General features: G+C 37.8%; 2 protein-coding genes across 9 annotated transcripts in view; both read left to right on the top strand.

Moving 5' to 3' along the window:
- Positions 1-18,596, top strand: part of klf12a (Kruppel like factor 12a) — a 209,246-nt gene that overhangs the window by 164,767 nt on the left and 25,883 nt on the right. The window lies entirely within an intron of this gene.
- Positions 6,414-10,767, top strand: LOC141361616 (uncharacterized). Of its 2 annotated transcripts, XM_073863178.1 has the most exons (5): positions 6,414-9,230; positions 9,329-9,388; positions 9,471-9,530; positions 9,637-9,828; positions 9,911-10,767. In XM_073863178.1, exons 1-5 carry the CDS (start codon positions 9,062-9,064, stop codon positions 10,492-10,494), a joined length of 1,065 nt encoding a protein of 354 aa, XP_073719279.1. In that variant the 5' UTR covers positions 6,414-9,061; the 3' UTR covers positions 10,495-10,767. The 2 variants fall into 2 exon arrangements, with proteins under 2 accessions (XP_073719279.1, XP_073719281.1); XM_073863180.1 differs by having other exon boundaries at positions 6,414-9,388.

Here is an 18,596-nt window from a genome sequence, read left to right as displayed (position 1 = left end):
ATGCATGGCGGTGGCATTCCAAGGGCTGCAAGAACAGTAGTCAGTGATGAAATTCACTGATTTCAGTAAGAGAGGCTGGTGAAAGAGTGCAGCCCAATTTTAGGAGGTTGCCTCCATTATACGCATCAACAAACCAACAGGTAAGTATTGCATTTTACATGGATTGTTTCCAGTGGGGAACCTTCAGGGCCTTCTACGCCTTCAGAGAAGGCCTAAAAAAATTAATAAAAATATTTTTTATAATAATACTAATAAATAATAAAGTATTCAATAAAAATATGTTTTTACATGTTTAAATTTATATTTAATTTAATTTAATACATGTAATATATTTTCTCTCATCTATGTTCTAACGTTAAGCTTACTGTCAGGTTCATATCCAATCAGAATCGTCTGTCTCTATTAAGGCCCGGTAAACTGGCTCATTCATTGGTTAGGACTTCAAGAATCCCAAGGAAGGCCGAGCTATGTGTTTTGGTGTGGAGAGTGACGGGCAAATCGACCAATCACGCTTTGATTTCAAGTGGGCGGGTAAAAAACAAAGCATTGTAAGCCTTCATGAAGTCCTAATCATGCAACAAGCTGGATGCGAGCTGCCGTAAAACACCAAAGAAGAAGAAGTCCTAATCATAGACCGTCTAATGGCCCGAATCTCTGCGGTGAGAGTGGTTGAGGTAAATGGCAGAAAACGTGATTGACGTTGTGGCTAGTTTGATAGGGCTGAGGTAAAAACGAAATTACTTAAGCGGGTACTCGTGAAGAGCACAGCCGAGAGATACGCGTGCAGCTGCGCAGCGCATATCAGACGTGAACACGAGAAAAATAATGGGTTTAATTATACTTTCACTTCCTGACAGTTTTACTAAATCTCAGAGAATGCAAAAACATTCACCGGGGCTCGGGCTAGGGATTTTGCGAGCCCGCAAAATATAACAGTTATAAGCCACAAGGAGGTGCACTGAGAACGCAGGGTGCTATATTTCCCCTTATGAAAAAAGACTAACAAGCTATCCTACAGCTAAATATATATTTACAAAAAACAAAAATTAAATGCAAATTTACAGAGCAGCAGAGTCTGTATTTGTGTTTATCAGTTAGATTAAAGTAATTTTAAACTTTAAAACTGCATTTAAAGGCAAACGATGCCTATTCTGTAATTTAACTTTGCGTGCTTAGAATTTTTACACGTTCACTGTATGATTTAACGAAATACGAATAGCCTAGTATTATATTCTGAATTTTAAAATTTATGAAAAACAAACTACTCTCAATTTATTTTGGTGTTTTTTCCCCCATGCTCACTTGTCTCCATTTTCCTGTTTTTAAGAATTAAGGCGGTGTAGTAAGTAGAACCTATCCATTTAATTTGTGACTTTCATTTATTGCGCCATGCGTAATTGCGCATGGAGAGGCATTTGCACTTCATTGCATATTTTGAAGGCCCAGCTGAAGTACTCACGGTTCGCCACTGATTGTTTCTATTCTCACTTGACATGTCAATAAGGTCATACAGTAATGCATATGTAAAAAATGTTGTCCCTCTAAAGAATGCAACGTCTTCCACCCTCTGGGGGAAGAGGAAAGATTCTCAAAAATGACAAGATCAATACTGTAAAACTTTTCCTGTTCTATCATATTCTGTCATATTAGCTGCCCTGACATGTCAAGATCACATATATCCCAGCACTTAGAGTCTATCTTACCAAAGTATCAACACATTTCAACTGTGTCCGTTCCTCGAACAAACAAATACAGAGCACCGTTTACCTCGTCTCGTACAAATCTTACTAACATAAAATTAGGAAACAATACATTTACAGATGAACCTCGAATGTTAAAATTCGGCCTTCTTAACATTAGATCGCTTACCAATAAAGAACCCATTGTCAATGAAATAATTACTTACCAAAACTTAGATGCACTCTCTTTAACAGAAACCTGGCTTAAAGCAGACGATTACATTAGTTTAAACGAATCCACCCCAGAAGACTACTATTATAAACACGAACCTCGATTAAAGGGGAGAGGGGGTGTTGTAGCTACAATATACAACAACATTTTTAAAGTAAACCATAAATCCGAACTAAAATTTAATTCATTTGAAATAATGCTGTTAAATATGGAAATAACTGATCGTAACCATAAACAGCTTTCTTTTGTCCTTGCTACAATCTATAGACCTCCGGGCCATCATGCAGATTTTCTTAATGAAATATCAAATTTCCGGTCTGACCTTGTAGTCACTGTAGATAAATCTCTTATCGTTGGTGACTTTAATATACACGTTGATAACCCAACAGATACATTAGGATTAGCGTTTATGGATATTCTAAATTCTCTCGATATTAGACAAAATGTGACAGGGCCCATGTCAATATTAATGACATCGAGATATCACCTCAGAGTGATGCAGTTTCAGACCATTGCCTTGTCTCATACACGGTACTTCTAGATAGGATCACTCGATCCACAATATGCTACCGACTAGCCAGAACAATAATTTCCACCACTAAAGATAACTTTATTAGCACTCTTCCAGACCTGTCCCAAATGAAACATGTAGCGAACAACCCTGAAGATCTAGATATTGTAATAGAAAACCTGAACAGTACTTGTTCTAACACATTGGATGCCGTAGCTCCCATTCAAAAAAAGAGAATCAAAGAAAAACCGCCAGCTCCATGGTATGATCATCATACCGCAGCCCTTAAAAAGGCAGCTAGAAAAATGGAAAGAAATTATAGAAGCACAAAGCTAGAGGTATGGCGTGCAGCATGGAAAGAGAGTGTTAAACACTACAGACAGGCTATAAAAAATCGCCAGATCTACATATCTCAGCAATCTTATTAAAGAAAATCATAATAACCCTTGTTTCCTCTTTAGCACAGTTGCGAAACTGACTAGAAATAAAGAACAAACAGAACCCACTAATAAACTCCCACACAATAGTAACGACTTCATGAACTTCTTTACTAAGAAAATTATGATTATTAGGGAAAACATTGTAGGTATGCAAGCAGCCACCACTCTACCCAATAAAATATTTAACGCTAGCTTACCATACGAACATCTTGACTCATTTAAACCTACTACCATAGAGGAGCTATCTAAATTAGTAACGTCATCCAAATCATCGTCCTGTATATTAGACCCCGTTCCCACAAAATTACTCAAAGAGGTTTTCCATGTAGTGTCAAACCCAGTACTAAATGTCTTTAACTCTTCACTAGAATTAGGCTACGTTCCAACAGCTTTCAAACTAGCAGTTATTAGACCGCTCATTAAAAAACCACACCTTGACCAGGGAGATCTTAATAACTTTAGACCAATCTCAAATCTCCCTTTTCTTTCCAAAATATTAGAAAAAGTAGTGGCAAGCCAGCTATGCACATTCTTAGCAAATAATAGTACGTATGAAAAGTTCCAATCAGGATTCAGGCCCCACCATAGCACAGAGACAGCACTGCTTAGAGTTACAAATGACCTCCTCCTAACATTCGATCGTGGCGAAATCTCACTCCTTATATTATTAGACCTCAGTGCAGCCTTTGACACAATAGATCACACAATCTTACTTAATAGGCTAGAAAACTATGTTGGCATCAGTGGTCAGGCGCTAGCCTGGTTCAGATCGTATCTAACCAATCGCTATCACTTTGTTTATGTAAATGAGGAGGAGTCATATCACTCCTTGGTTAAATACGGCGTACCGCAGGGATCAGTTTTAGGTCCTATCCTGTTCTCGTTATATATGTTACCTCTAGGAGATATTATCAGGAATCATAACATACGGTTTCACTGCTATGCAGATGATACCCAGCTTTACATCTCCTCACATCCTAGCGAAACCCACCAGTTTTCTAAGCTATCAGACTGCATCAGCGATATTAGTGACTGGATGGCACATAACTTTCTTATGCTAAACTCCAATAAGACAGAAATACTTGTTATCGAACCGAATCGCTACAAATATAATATGACAGATTACAAGTTGCCCATAGATGGCTGCACTGTGGTGCCAACCTCCACAGTTAAGAATTTAGGTGTGATGTTCGACAGCAATTTATCCTTCGATAGCCATATCTCCAATGTCTGCCGCACAGCATTCTTCCATCTTAGAAATATCTAAAAAATACGCCATATGTTGTCTGCATCAGATGCAGAGAAGCTTATCCACGCTTTTATGACCTCTAGAATAGACTATTGTAACTCGTTACTCGGAGGATGCCATGCAAATCAGGTCAACAAGCTTCAGCTAGTTCAAAATGCTTCTGTAAGAGTGCTTACTCGATCTAAGAAGTATGACCACATAAGCCCAATTCTGGCATCTTTACACTGGCTACCAGTTAAATATCGCATACAATTTAAAATATTACTAATCACATACAAAGCCTTAAATGGCCTAGCACCCTCATATCTTAGAGAATTATTATCAGAATACAATCCATCACGTGCATTGCGGTCACAAAATTCTGGTCTCTTAATTATCCCTAAAATATCAAAAGTGTCTAAAGGTGGCAGATCCTTTTCCTACTTAGCCCCTAAGCTATGGAATAATTTACCAACCGACGTCCGAAAATCAGAGACAGTAGATAACTTTAAATCTAGACTTAAAACTTTTCTCTTTAACAAGGCATTCAGATAACTTGTTTTAGTAATGGTACTTATCTCTCAATAGCTAGTTTGTACAACCTAATAAATAAATAAATTAAAACCTTTTTTCGTCAACACTCCAAAGCATGGTAAATGTCATTTATACTCTTTAGTAATATGCTGAAACTTTGATTTAGTTGTCGGTTGAGTCTTAATTTCCACATATGGTCGGGTTGCAATTTTGGCTTTTCCCATGATCTTGAGAATAATATGTCAAACAGAACCGTTTGCCACTGTACGTTAGTATTAACGACGGCAGTGGAGCCTCTGGCCTTAGTCAAACAAGTCTCTGTTTTAAAGATCATATGGGGGGCCCCATACATAGACTCGCCCTGGGCCCACAAATTTTCTAAAATCATCAACTATATGTAATTCATTTAACCAGCAATAGTTAGCCTGTCCGGAACCAAGCTGACTAAAACCACATCACACACTTGCTTTTCATGTGAACGGCCCCTATGCTAATAAGATTTTGTTTCTCTCTCCCTGTCTCGTCCTCGATCCCGAGGACAATGAGACAAACAGATCCAGTTCCGGTAAATGTGAAAGTCGGCACACCTCTGATCTACTGGCTGTTCTTCTATGTGATGTCCAGCCGATGCCTGACCAATGACCACCGGCAGAACCCGCTTAATATCCGCTTAATCTCCTTATCCGTTTCAATGTGTGTGTGTATATATATATATATATATATATATATATATATATATATATATATATATATATATATATATATATATATATATATATATTAGAGCCCGACCGATTTATCGTTTTGCCGATTTTATCGGCCGATATGAGCATGTCGCAGATATATCTGTATCGGCGTATAAGCCGCAGATATGCGCCGATATGAACGTTTGTTACAGAACACATTAAATGCATTTGAAAGATGTAAGTACTTGTTTGTCCAGCAGAGTGCGCCATACTGGTTTCTAATGGCGACCCAGATCACTCACTGTAGTGACACCAGCCAATCCCCCACCCCCTTCACTTCAGTCAGTCAGTCTCTCAGTTCAGGTGGCTGCAGTCACGCAGTGTCTTCTTCACAACATTTTTACACCTGGTATTAAGACGCGCTTTGGTCGATTGGATTATAAATGGACAAGAGAGACGCATTCCCGCTTACATTTGGTGTTTTTAATCCGTCTCTTTGTCGACTTGCGAGTTAAAACGCAAGCGGGAGAAATGACGCGAGACGGAGAAATGACACGTTTAAACTACGCGCAGCCGTGCACTTATATAACACTATATGAGATTACTGCTGCTTGTGTTGTTAGTTTACATGCTAATTTCAGAGCAATTGATTCAATAAGCTCGCGCAACTCTACACCCTTGCTAAATAAAAGAGGCGGAGCGAAGACGCTTTAGTTTTATAAAAGTCTAAAGTTTGCACGGAACCCTGGGTTTGTGTTATAAAAACATTGTGCACAACATTAAACATAGTGTACATTAGTATGTGCTCCGTCAAGCATTGTCTTCGTAACTGTGAGTGGCTAACTAATTTGTGAAGAACACAACTTACTGTAAAGCTAATATTAATCAATGACTTCATAAGTTTCTCTTTATAACGTTATTCTCGTCAAAACTGCAAATGATGCAAGTTTTATGTATTTTGTTCTCTTTGTGTTTTAAAGTTATTTATAATAAGTCAAGTTTACTGTTTAGTGCAATGATATCCAACTAATTTTGGATAATAAAGTTTATTGTTAACTTCTTGCCTATAGTACATATCTTTGTCACATCAATATAAGTGTTGGATCACCACATTTGTGAGTGATCACCACATTTGTGAGTGATCATTGCATTGCATTGTATTTATTCATATACAGTATATTATGTTAAAGTATATAGTGTATTCTATGTACAGTACTTTAGTATAATATACTGTAGTATATACTGAACTATAATGTACACATAAAGAATATCGGCCGATATATCGTTATCGGTCTTTTTTTACTCCGTAATATCTGTATCGGCATCGGCCCGAAAAAACGCATATCGGTCGGGCTCTAATATATATATATCCCAAGGGTTTTTTCCTCCTAGGACTTTTTTTTACTTCCCCGGCTAATAATCCGGGGGTTTTTCTCCTAGGGGGTTTTTCAACCCGGGGAGGCAGCCTTCTTGGGCATAACTTCTATACGTCACATTAGTAATACGTTCGCTTATAATGTTGATTTAAAGCCGCAGCAAATTTAGCTGCTTGTGCTATCGTATTGTGTTGTGCTATCTGTCGATTTTCTGTGCTTTTCACTGCATCTATTATGTAAAGCTGCTTTGATACAATTACCAAATTGTGAAAAGCGCTATATAAATAAAATTGAATTGAATTGAATTGAATATTGTGTTTCTACTTTACCTCCTGTAGTCAAGAGTACTTTTTACTAGATTGCTTTTGAATTGTGAACATTGCTGTACATGTGGACATACAGTTCCCAACCAAGACATTTAGCGTAAAAACTGTGAATTGGATGTTTTGCATGCAAATACCTGTAAAACTGAAACATAAAAGTCTATGCCGTTTTTAAAATGTCAACAATAGCCAGGATTCGGAAACCTGGTAGAAGAAAATATGATCTACCATGTGTCAAAATGATGATTTATGGCCTTGATTTACGACCTAACACCTTATGAGTTGTTTGCTTCCTGTAATAAAATATTATGGTGGCAATTAATGTTTATACCCCGGAAATTACTCCGGAAATTACTCAGGAAATGATGTTTGTCCAGGTGTCCTATGGTCTCTGTTGTTTCACGCCTCCCCTCTCCTGTGTGAGTGTTTAAAGAAATCAGAAGATAGTAAAAAAGATAAGTTAGAATTGTATGCCAGAATGTTTTGCTTTTAAGCATAATGTCTGTGTATAAATCAATACATATGATTAAAGAAATAAGAAGACCTGATGAAGAAACAATGTTAAATAAAATAATTGTAATAGTATTTAGGTAGGTTTTTTAAAAAAGAGGTACCGGTTAGGAGCTCAATTGAATAAGCTGTTGTCTTCCTGTCTTGAAGGTTGTAGTGTAAATCTTTCCTTCCAAGCCAGTCATCGTCGTCTAACTGGGTCACGCCCCAAGACTTCTGATACGTCAGTACAGTTCAATAGAATAAAAGTTTAGGAACTCGGCTAGGTGTTAAGACATTTCCTTTCCCTGCAGACTAAATGTCTGCTCACGCCAAAGGGTATTCCTTGATATTCAAATATTACTTCCTTGCAGTCTCTGTCATCTCCCACAAACAAGGTGCCATGGTTTTACAATAATCTAGTTCAATAGATCTATACTTTACGACCTATGCGAGGTGTTAAGACATTTCCTTTCCCCCTGCAGACTAAGCGTCTGCTCACGCCAAAGGGTCTTCCTCGATATTTGAATATTACTTCCTTGCAGTCTCTGTCATCTCCCACAAACAAGGTGTCATGGTTTTACAAAAAATCTAGATCAATAGATCTATACTTTTACGACCTATGCGAGGTGTTAAGACATTTCCTTTCCCTGTAGACTAAGCGTCTGCTCACGCCAAATGTTCTTCCTTGATATTCAAATATAACTTCCTTGCAGTCTCTGTAATCTCCCACAAACAAGGTGTCATGGTTTTACAATAATAATATAGATCAATAGAATAAAAGTTTAGGAACTCTGTTAGGTGTTAAGACATTTCCTTTCCCTGCAGACTAAGTGTCTGCTCACGCCAAAGGGTCTTCCTTGATATATGAATTCATCCTTTCTTAAACACACACCTTTTTTGGGGGGAAAACAGATCTTTTGAATTGTAGTGATTAAATGTAATTCAATAAAAAAGTAGATTTAAGTATAGCATTGCTTATTCTTTTGTGCTTTAGATGTCTACACATATAAAAAGTCGGTCTACACATATAAAAAGTCGTATACATATCGTTATAAGTATGCGTGGGTGAAATGTTATGTCATTTGTCTTATACTGTTTAAAATGTTAATATATTAAATGTATGATTTAAAATAAATTATTCTTTTAACAGTGATAAGTAATTATACTTTTAACTACAGGTTTGTCTAGTTCATTCTTTTTACCCATCAGTTTTCATGAAGATATATTCTTTACATTATATATGTATAAGTATCTATAATTTACTAGAGAAGCTTATATATCTAGTTGATAATCTTATTTGTAAAAGGTTTAAAAAATTAAATAGCCAAATAAAATATAGGGTGGGGTTTGTGTCATGTAAATATGTGGGGTACGGCCTCCTGAGTCTGGCAAGCCCCGCCTCCGTAGTTCAAAAGGTTGGATTCTGATTTGGGCCCTTACACCAGTAACTGGTTTTCGCGAGGACATCTCTTTCTCTCAGTTATATTAAAGAGGCCTTGTTTTATTTTTCTCAAACAATGGATTCAGGACTTGCTGGTAAGTTATTTTATTTGTTTTTATATGTTTTATTTATCATGTTTGATATACCAAGTTATCTTCATTTGTAAAAACAGTCTTATTTTGTTTTTATTTTTAACATTTAACAGGCTTTTAAATGTGTATGTATACGATACAGGAATTTTTAAAACGCTACCTCCCTACCAACATTTTGACCAGATCGACCAGCTTTGTAAGTGTTTTAAGTATATTTTCAAGTAAATTTCCTGAATGATCATATGAGCGCATTTATCTATGTATATTTTATATTACACGTTTATTCCAAATTAGTGAATTCTACTTTGATAAATATTGAAGAGCAAAGCGACACTAGGACCAGCGATCTGCAAGGTAATACAGTGTTTTTTTAATTATACATTCAGATTTTCTGAAAAACGTGATACTTACATTTTTTACACTTTTATACCCATAGTTAATAACCCCACAATAAATGAGGGTTCTCAAGGCTTTAATGAGGGCTGTGAACTGCAAGGTGACTATATTATTTGATCTTTACATCTCTTTAATGTGTATTATTGACTGTTACATGTGTCTTAATTCTTTTTGAAAAAACTTTTCTTTCTGTTTTATACATGTAGATGCTGCATTACTAGTCACACAACCAGGATTTGTACCACAGAAAACCTCTACAAAATCTTCAAGACTTAGCCTTAGTCGGAAACGTAAGCAGGCCCGTTCTATTACCAGTGATAAAAGGACATGCCCGGACCATACACTAGTTTCTGATGTGCAACCTCTGGATACTACCACAGATTTCATTAAAACAGTTGGTAAGTGTGCTTTATATGACCACATATTCGATTTTTAAATACTGTGGTGTTGTAGTATACTAATCTTGCTGTATTTAAACAGATTTCTATACAGAAAACCTGTTAGGAGCTGGAGATGTCACAAATTCATGGTATGCAGCGTTGGCTAGGGGCTCAGAAGCTAACGGTGATGCAATAGTACCGGTAGTTAATACCGTACTGCCATCGTCTTTGGACCCGCAGACATCTGTGGCGGTTAATCTGCCAAGTGTGGTTGGTGCCGGTGTTGAGGATGGATCTTCTGTGATTTTTGAAACATCTCTACCTACAAACCAGGAACATTTCATCAATGAGTTGTTGCAGGAATTGACAGCTCGAGTGAGAAGACAGGCTGAAGGCATCGCTGCCATAATTTCAAGGTGTACAGATCAAGACGTATTGCTGAGAAGACTGACTGAAGGCATCGCAGCCATAATTTCGTGGTCTAAAGATCAAGAGTTATTGACCAGACTTATATTTGAAGCTCACAAAAAGACTTCTGAAGAACAAAACTTGGTGAACAGAGTGCTGCTTGATCGCTTGGTGGACGTTGAAAAAGCCCAGAGAAAGGAGTTCGATGTACAGCGAAACACGGTAATTCTAATTCAACAAGTTAAAGATGCTGTTTCACACAATAATGGTTTATAGTTGAAATAAGTGTTGTTGTTGTTGCTGGGTTTTTATTCTACTATTTTGCAAAAGTTGTTTTAAATGTGTTTTTTAAATATGTTTTGATTATTTTTGGTGTTGCTGGGTTTTATTCTACTATTTTGCGAAGCTGTTTTATATGTGCTTTTAAATATGTTTTGATTATTTTGGTGTTGCTGGGTTTTTTCTACTATTTTGCGAAGCTGTTTTAAATGTGTTTTTAAATATGTATTTGGTTATTTTTGGTGATGCTGGTTTATAGTTGAAATACTTGTTGTTACAGAGGTTTTCTACTATTTTGTGATACCGGTTTAATTGCGATATATATATATATATATATATATATATATATATATATATATATATTGGATTGCTAGTTTTATTACGGTTAAGAGTAATTTAAGTGTTTTTTATTTTTGTTTGGCTATATCGACATTGGCTAACGTTAGTTTGTTATGCTATTTTGGGTATAATCAGAGAAAATATCTGTGTAATCCTGGAGAGGTTCTAAATATTTTTGAAAATGGCTGGTAAAAGAGTGCATTCAGATGATGATCTACATAGCTGTCAAGAAATACCTAGTGTAAGGGCTAGGCATGAGACTGAGGCTGAAATGTTTGCTGCCGCACAAGACCAATTACTTGAAACGATAAACGAAATGATTCGGTCATATCCACATCAGATTTTGGAACCTGTGCCTGAGGGGGTAGACCTAACATACGAACAAATACGTGAAAGACAAAATGAAATGATTCGGTCATATGAACAAAGATTTGAAACAAATTTGTTACAAACAGGCTATGGTGTAGTAAATCCTAACGATAATTCTAACACGACAGACACCCTTACGGGTTTAAGTCAGAGTGACGTGGACACTCTAGTGCGTGATGGAGGGACAGTAAGTGATTACACAATAGTCCCGAGACCCTATTTTAATGGTCTAGAAATCCACAGAAATCTAAATTTGCGCGAGATCATAACCACAGATTTGGCAGCGTACACTATATTTGTTCAAAATATTCTGTCGGAAATGGTCTCATTCTCCAGGCAGATAGGAGGTGATAATTGTTTCATTAATATCAGTCTAAAAGGCGACACTCTCAAATCTGACGTTAACACTATACTGTGTCCCGGTAACGACTATGATGAAAATCGTTTTATCGATCAGTTTGAATCGGTTGCACAAAGTAATGAACAGGTGTTGGCAGATGACAGTTTGCAACTGCATGTATCAATAGCAAGAAGTATGAATGGAGGGGCTCGTAGGAAGATTACAGATATAGCCCATGATGATGTGATTAAGAAAAAAAGGATGTGTTTGTTCTCACCTACCAACTTTACAAACAAGCTGTGTTTTGCAATATGTTTAGCAAGCTTTCTTGAACCCCTTGCAGAGAATGAGGAGTTAGAACGGATGGCTGTGGATATACAGAATGCTGCAGGTCTAACTCCTCAAGACTGTGTAGGTTTTAACCATATTACAAAGTTTGAGAGTGTGATGGATTTGAAGATTGTGGTGTTTTACAGATCAAGTGAGGGCAAGTTAGAGAATCACAAGACACATGACGAACCCCATAAAAAGACAGTGTTTTTGTACTTGCATGATGCTCATTATCACTTGATAACTCGTATTAAGGCGTTTGTTGGTGCATCGTATGTCTGTGAATTTTGTTACAAAGGCTATACAAACAGACAGGGTCACGATTGCCGATATACATGTTCTGTATGTAATGACAGTCGGTGTTACAAACATGCTAAAAAGACAATACACTGTCCAGACTGTTTGAGAATTTGTAAATCGCAATATTGCTTTGATGCTCATAAAAAGCCCTCTGCTGATGCATTTGGGCGATCGGCCTGCGATACCACCAAATACTGCGTTAAATGCGGTAGACGGTACCATGTGGCTGCGAGTAAACCTGACCAGACACATGAATGTCCCGCAGATTGCTGCTGCTATTGCGGGGAGGATGTAAGTCATGAGGGGGAACATGAATATTTCATACAACCTATACCTCTCGAAGAGGTTGAGGATCTCTACATATTTTATGACTTTGAAACCCGTTGTGATAATGGTAAGCATGTTGCTAATTATGTCTGTGCCATGACCTTTAGCGGTGAGAAATTTGAAAGTGCAGGTGAAGGGTGTGTAGGGAGTTTCATTAGCAGATTCAGACATCCAAGATATAAAGACTACACATTTGTGGCTCACAATGGGGCAGGTTTTGATAACTTCTTAGTCCTACAGTATTTCTGCAGCGAGGGTCTCAAGCTTAACATTATCATGCAAGGCTGTAGATTGACCTTCATGTACGATGAGACTTACAAACAACGATACATTGACTCGTTCAGTTTTATGCCTATGGCGTTGTCAAAGACACCTGCGGCCTTTAATTTGACCACTACAGAGAAGGGTTACTTCCCCCATCTCTTCAATACATTGCCGAATCAAAACTATGTAGGCCCATACCCTGCAAAAAACTACTACGGCTATGCTACAATGACTGATAGTGCCAGGCTAAAGTTTGATCAATGGTATGACACGCTTGAAGGGAAAGTCTTTGACTTCAGAAAGGAGATTGGATTGTACTGTATGAATGATGTTGTCTTACTTCAGGATGCATGTGATAAGTACAGGAAAGAGTTCATTGCATGTACAAAGATAGACCCCTTCAGATTTACGACTTTAGCATCATGATGTATGGGTGTGTTCAAAACTCACTTTCTAAAATCTGATACTATAGCTCTGACCCATAACAATGCATACATACATCAGCACAAGACATTCTCGAATGTTTCGATTGAGTGGCTTGAATATGTGAAAAAGACACGTGATGTCGACATGCATCATGCTCTGAATCACGGTGAAATGAAATTTGGCAATTTCTACCTCGATGGATTTTATGTCCAAAGCGATGGTGTACAGAAAGGATTAGACTTCGCTGGCTGTTTTCATCATGGCTGTAAGTCTTGTTTTAACCCTGACAGCATAAATGAGCAGTCCAAAATACCATTTGGAGTCCTCTATCGTACGTTTAACGACAGAAATGAGGTTTTGAAAAAATCCTACAATATTGAACTGGAGGTGATGTGGGAGTGTAAGTGGCAAAAGCTTAAACAGACTGACCCGGATGTGATGAGTTTTATGTCTACCTATTCTGCACCAGAAAGACTGAAACCACGTGATGCGTTGTTTGGGGGCCGTACAAATGCTTACAAGTTGTACCACAAAGCTGCAGAGGGGGAGAGAATTAGCTATGTTGATTTCACAAGTCTATACCCGTTTGTGCAGTCTCGAAAGCTCTACCCCATTGGCCATCCTGAAATAATCTTCAAGGACTTTCAAGACCTTGAAAATTATTTTGGGCTTGTTAAGGCTACAGTTCTTCCTCCCAGAAATTGCTCTTTCCTCATCTGTGTGTGTACAAGGTATGATTTTGCACAGCTCATCCACACAGGTACGACATAAAGGGAACATCAGCTTACCACAACTACTGTATGGTAACACGGGGTGAAGCAACTTTCTGGGAGGAAGAACTGTAGCCTTAACAAGCCCAAAATAATTTTCAAGGTCTTGAAAGTCCTTGAAGATTATTTCAGGATGGCCAATGGGGTAGAGCTTTCGAGACTGCACAAACGGGTATAGACTTGTGAAATCAACATAGCTAAGTCTCTCCCCCTCTGCAGCTTTGTGGTACAACTTGTAAGCATTTGTACGGCCACCAAACAACGCATCACGTGGTTTCAGTCTTTCTGGTGCAGAATAGGTAGACATAAAACTCATCATATCCGGGTCAGTCTGTTTAAGCTTTTGCCACTGACACTCCCACATCACCTCCAGTTCAATATTGTAGGATTTTTTCAAAACCTCATTTCTGTCGTTAAACGTACGATAGAGGACTCCAAATGGTATTTTGGACTGCTCATTTATGCTGTCAGGGTTAAAACAAGACTTACAGCCATGATGAAAACAGCCAGCGAAGTCTAATCCTTTCTGTACACCATCGCTTTGGACATAAAATCCATCGAGGTAGAAATTGCCAAATTTCATTTCACCGTGATTCAGAGCATGATGCATGTCGACATCACGTGTCTTTTTCACATATTCAAGCCACTCAATCGAAACATTCGAGAATGTCTTGTGCTGATGTATGTATGCATTGTTATGGGTCAGAGCTATAGTATCAGATTTTAGAAAGTGAGTTTTGAACACACCCATACAGCATGATGCTAAAGTCGTAAATCTGAAGGGGTCTATCTTAGTACATGCAATGAACTCTTTCCTGTACTTATTACATGCATCCTGAAGTAGGACAACATCATTCATACAGTACAATCCAATCTCCTTTCTGAAGTCAAAGACTTTCCCTTCAAGCGTGTCATACCATTGATCAAACTTTAGCCTGGCACTATCAGTCATTGTAGCATAGCCGTAGTAGTTTTTTGCAGGGTATGGGCCTACATAGTTTTGATTCGGCAATGTATTGAAGAGATGGGGGAAGTAACCCTTCTCTGTAGTGGTCAAATTAAAGGCCGCAGGTGTCTTTGACAACGCCATAGGCATAAAACTGAACGAGTCAATGTATCGTTGTTTGTAAGTCTCATCGTACATGAAGGTCAATCTACAGCCTTGCATGATAATGTTAAGCTTGAGACCCTCGCTGCAGAAATACTGTAGGACTAAGAAGTTATCAAAACCTGCCCCATTGTGAGCCACAAATGTGTAGTCTTTATATCTTGGATGTCTGAATCTGCTAATGAAACTCCCTACACACCCTTCACCTGCACTTTCAAATTTCTCACCGCTAAAGGTCATGGCACAGACATAATTAGCAACATGCTTACCATTATCACAACGGGTTTCAAAGTCATAAAATATGTAGAGATCCTCAACCTCTTCGAGAGGTATAGGTTGTATGAAACATTCATGTTCCCCCTCATGACTTACATCCTCCCCGCAATAGCAGCAGCAATCTGCGGGACATTCATGTGTCTGGTCAGGTTTACTCGCAGCCACATGGTACCGTCTACCGCATTTAACGCAGTATTTGGTGGTATCGCAGGCCGATCGCCCAAATGCATCAGCAGAGGGCTTTTTATGAGCATCAAAGCAATATTGCGATTTACAAATTCTCAAACAGTCTGGACAGTGTATTGTCTTTTTAGCATGTTTGTAACACCGACTGTCATTACATACAGAACATGTATATCGGCAATCGTGACCCTGTCTGTTTGTATAGCCTTTGTAACAAAATTCACAGACATACGATGCACCAACAAACGCCTTAATACGAGTTATCAAGTGATAATGAGCATCATGCAAGTACAAAAACACTGTCTTTTTATGGGGTTCGTCATGTGTCTTGTGATTCTCTAACTTGCCCTCACTTGATCTGTAAAACACCACAATCTTCAAATCCATCACACTCTCAAACTTTGTAATATGGTTAAAACCTACACAGTCTTGAGGAGTTAGACCTGCAGCATTCTGTATATCCACAGCCATCCGTTCTAACTCCTCATTCTCTGCATGGGGTTCAAGAAAGCTTGCTAAACATATTGCAAAACACAGCTTGTTTGTAAAGTTGGTAGGTGAGAACAAACACATCCTTTTTTTCTTAATCACATCATCATGGGCTATATCTGTAATCTTCCTACGAGCCCCTCCATTCATACTTCTTGCTATTGATACATGCAGTTGCAAACTGTCATCTGCCAACACCTGTTCATTACTTTGTGCAACCGATTCAAACTGATCGATAAAACGATTTTCATCATAGTCGTTACCGGGACACAGTATAGTGTTAACGTCAGATTTGAGAGTGTCGCCTTTTAGACTGATATTAATGAAACAATTATCACCTCCTATCTGCCTGGAGAATGAGACCATTTCCGACAGAATATTTTGAACAAATATAGTGTACGCTGCCAAATCTGTGGTTATGATCTCGCGCAAATTTAGATTTCTGTGGATTTCTAGACCATTAAAATAGGGTCTCGGGACTATTGTGTAATCACTTACTGTCCCTCCATCACGCACTAGAGTGTCCACGTCACTCTGACTTAAACCCGTAAGGGTGTCTGTCGTGTTAGAATTATCGTTAGGATTTACTACACCATAGCCTGTTTGTAACAAATTTGTTTCAAATCTTTGTTCATATGACCGAATCATTTCATTTTGTCTTTCACGTATTTGTTCGTATGTTAGGTCTACCCCCTCAGGCACAGGTTCCAAAATCTGATGTGGATAAGACCGAATCATTTCGTTTATCGTTTCAAGTAATTGGTCTTGTGCGGCAGCAAACATTTCAGCCTCAGTCTCATGCCTAGCCCTTACACTAGGTATTTCTTGACAGCTATGTAGATCATCATCTGAATGCACTCTTTTACCAGCCATTTTCAAAAATATTTAGAACTTCTCCAGGATTACACAGATATTTTCTCTGATTATACCCAAAATAGCATTACAAATTAACGTTAGCCAATGTCGATATAGCCAAACAAAAATAAAAAACACTTAAATTACTCTTAACCGTAATAAAACTAGCAATCCAATATATATATATATATATATATATATATATATATATATATATATATATATATCGCAATTAAACCGGTATCACAAAATAGTAGAAAACCTCTGTAACAACAAGTATTTCAACTATAAACCAGCATCACCAAAAATAACCAAATACATATTTAAAAACACATTTAAAACAGCTTCGCAAAATAGTAGAAAAAACCCAGCAACACCAAAATAATCAAAACATATTTAAAAGCACATATAAAACAGCTTCGCAAAATAGTAGAATAAAACCCAGCAACACCAAAAATAATCAAAACATATTTAAAAAACACATTTAAAACAACTTTTGCAAAATAGTAGAATAAAAACCCAGCAACAACAACACTTATTTCAACTATAAACCATTATTGTGTGAAACAGCATCTTTAACTTGTTGAATTAGAATTACCGTGTTTCGCTGTACATCGAACTCCTTTCTCTGGGCTTTTTCAACGTCCACCAAGCGATCAAGCAGCACTCTGTTCACCAAGTTTTGTTCTTCAGAAGTCTTTTTGTGAGCTTCAAATATAAGTCTGGTCAATAACTCTTGATCTTTAGACCACGAAATTATGGCAGCGATGCCTTCAGTCAGTCTTCTCAGCACTACGTCTTGATCTGTACACCTTGAAATTATGGCAGCGATGCCTTCAGCCTGTCTTCTCACTCGAGCTGTCAATTCCTGCAACAACTCATTGATGAAATGTTCCTGGTTTGTAGGTAGAGATGTTTCAAAAATCACAGAAGATCCATCCTCAACACCGGCACCAACCACACTTGGCAGATTAACCGCCACAGATGTCTGCGGGTCCAAAGACGATGGCAGTACGGTATTAACTACCGGTACTATTGCATCACCGTTAGCTTCTGAGCCCCTAGCCAACGCTGCATACCATGAATTTGTGACATCTCCAGCTCCTAACAGGTTTTCTGTATAGAAATCAACTGTTTAAATACAGCAAGATTAGTATACTACAACACCACAGTATTTAAAAATCGAATATGTGGTCATATAAATCACACTTACCAACTGTTTTAATGAAATCTGTGGTAGTATCCAGAGGTTGCACATCAGAAACTAGTGTATGGTCCGGGCATGTCCTTTTATCACTGGTAATAGAACGGGCCTGCTTACGTTTCCGACTAAGACTAAGTCTTGAAGATTTTGTAGAGGTTTTCTGTGGTACAAATCCTGGTTGTGTGACTAGTAATGCAGCATCTACATGTATAAAACAGAAAGAAAAGTTTTTTCAAAAAGAATTAAGACACATGTAACAGTCAATAATACACATTAAAGAGATGTAAAGATCAAATAATATAGTCACCTTGCAGTTCGCAGCCCTCATTAAAGCCTTGAGAACCCTCATTTATTGTGGGGTTATTAACTATGGGTATAAAAGTGTAAAAAATGTAAGTATCACGTTTTTCAGAAAATCTGAATGTATAATTAAAAAAACACTGTATTACCTTGCGGATCGCTGGTCCTGGTGTCGCTTTGCTCTTCAATATTTATCAAAGTAGAATTCACTAATTTGGA

Source organism: Misgurnus anguillicaudatus, chromosome 3, assembly GCF_027580225.2.
Source record: "Misgurnus anguillicaudatus chromosome 3, ASM2758022v2, whole genome shotgun sequence".
Taxonomy (NCBI): domain Eukaryota; kingdom Metazoa; phylum Chordata; class Actinopteri; order Cypriniformes; family Cobitidae; genus Misgurnus; species Misgurnus anguillicaudatus.
Note: the sequence above shows the minus strand (reverse complement) of the source record. Positions and strands in the feature narration are given on the sequence as shown.

What these genes read in the sequence shown, in the direction of transcription:
- LOC141361616 (XM_073863178.1), top strand. Translation starts at nt 9,062, where the DNA reads ATGTTTTATTTATCATGTTTGATATACCAAGTTATCTTCATTTGTAAA. An exon ending in TGACCAGATCGACCAGCTTT is followed by an intron (nt 9,231 to 9,328) that starts GTAAGTGTTTTA and finishes ATTCCAAATTAG; the next exon opens with TGAATTCTACTTTGATAAAT. An exon ending in TGAGGGCTGTGAACTGCAAG is followed by an intron (nt 9,531 to 9,636) that starts GTGACTATATTA and finishes TTATACATGTAG; the next exon opens with ATGCTGCATTACTAGTCACA.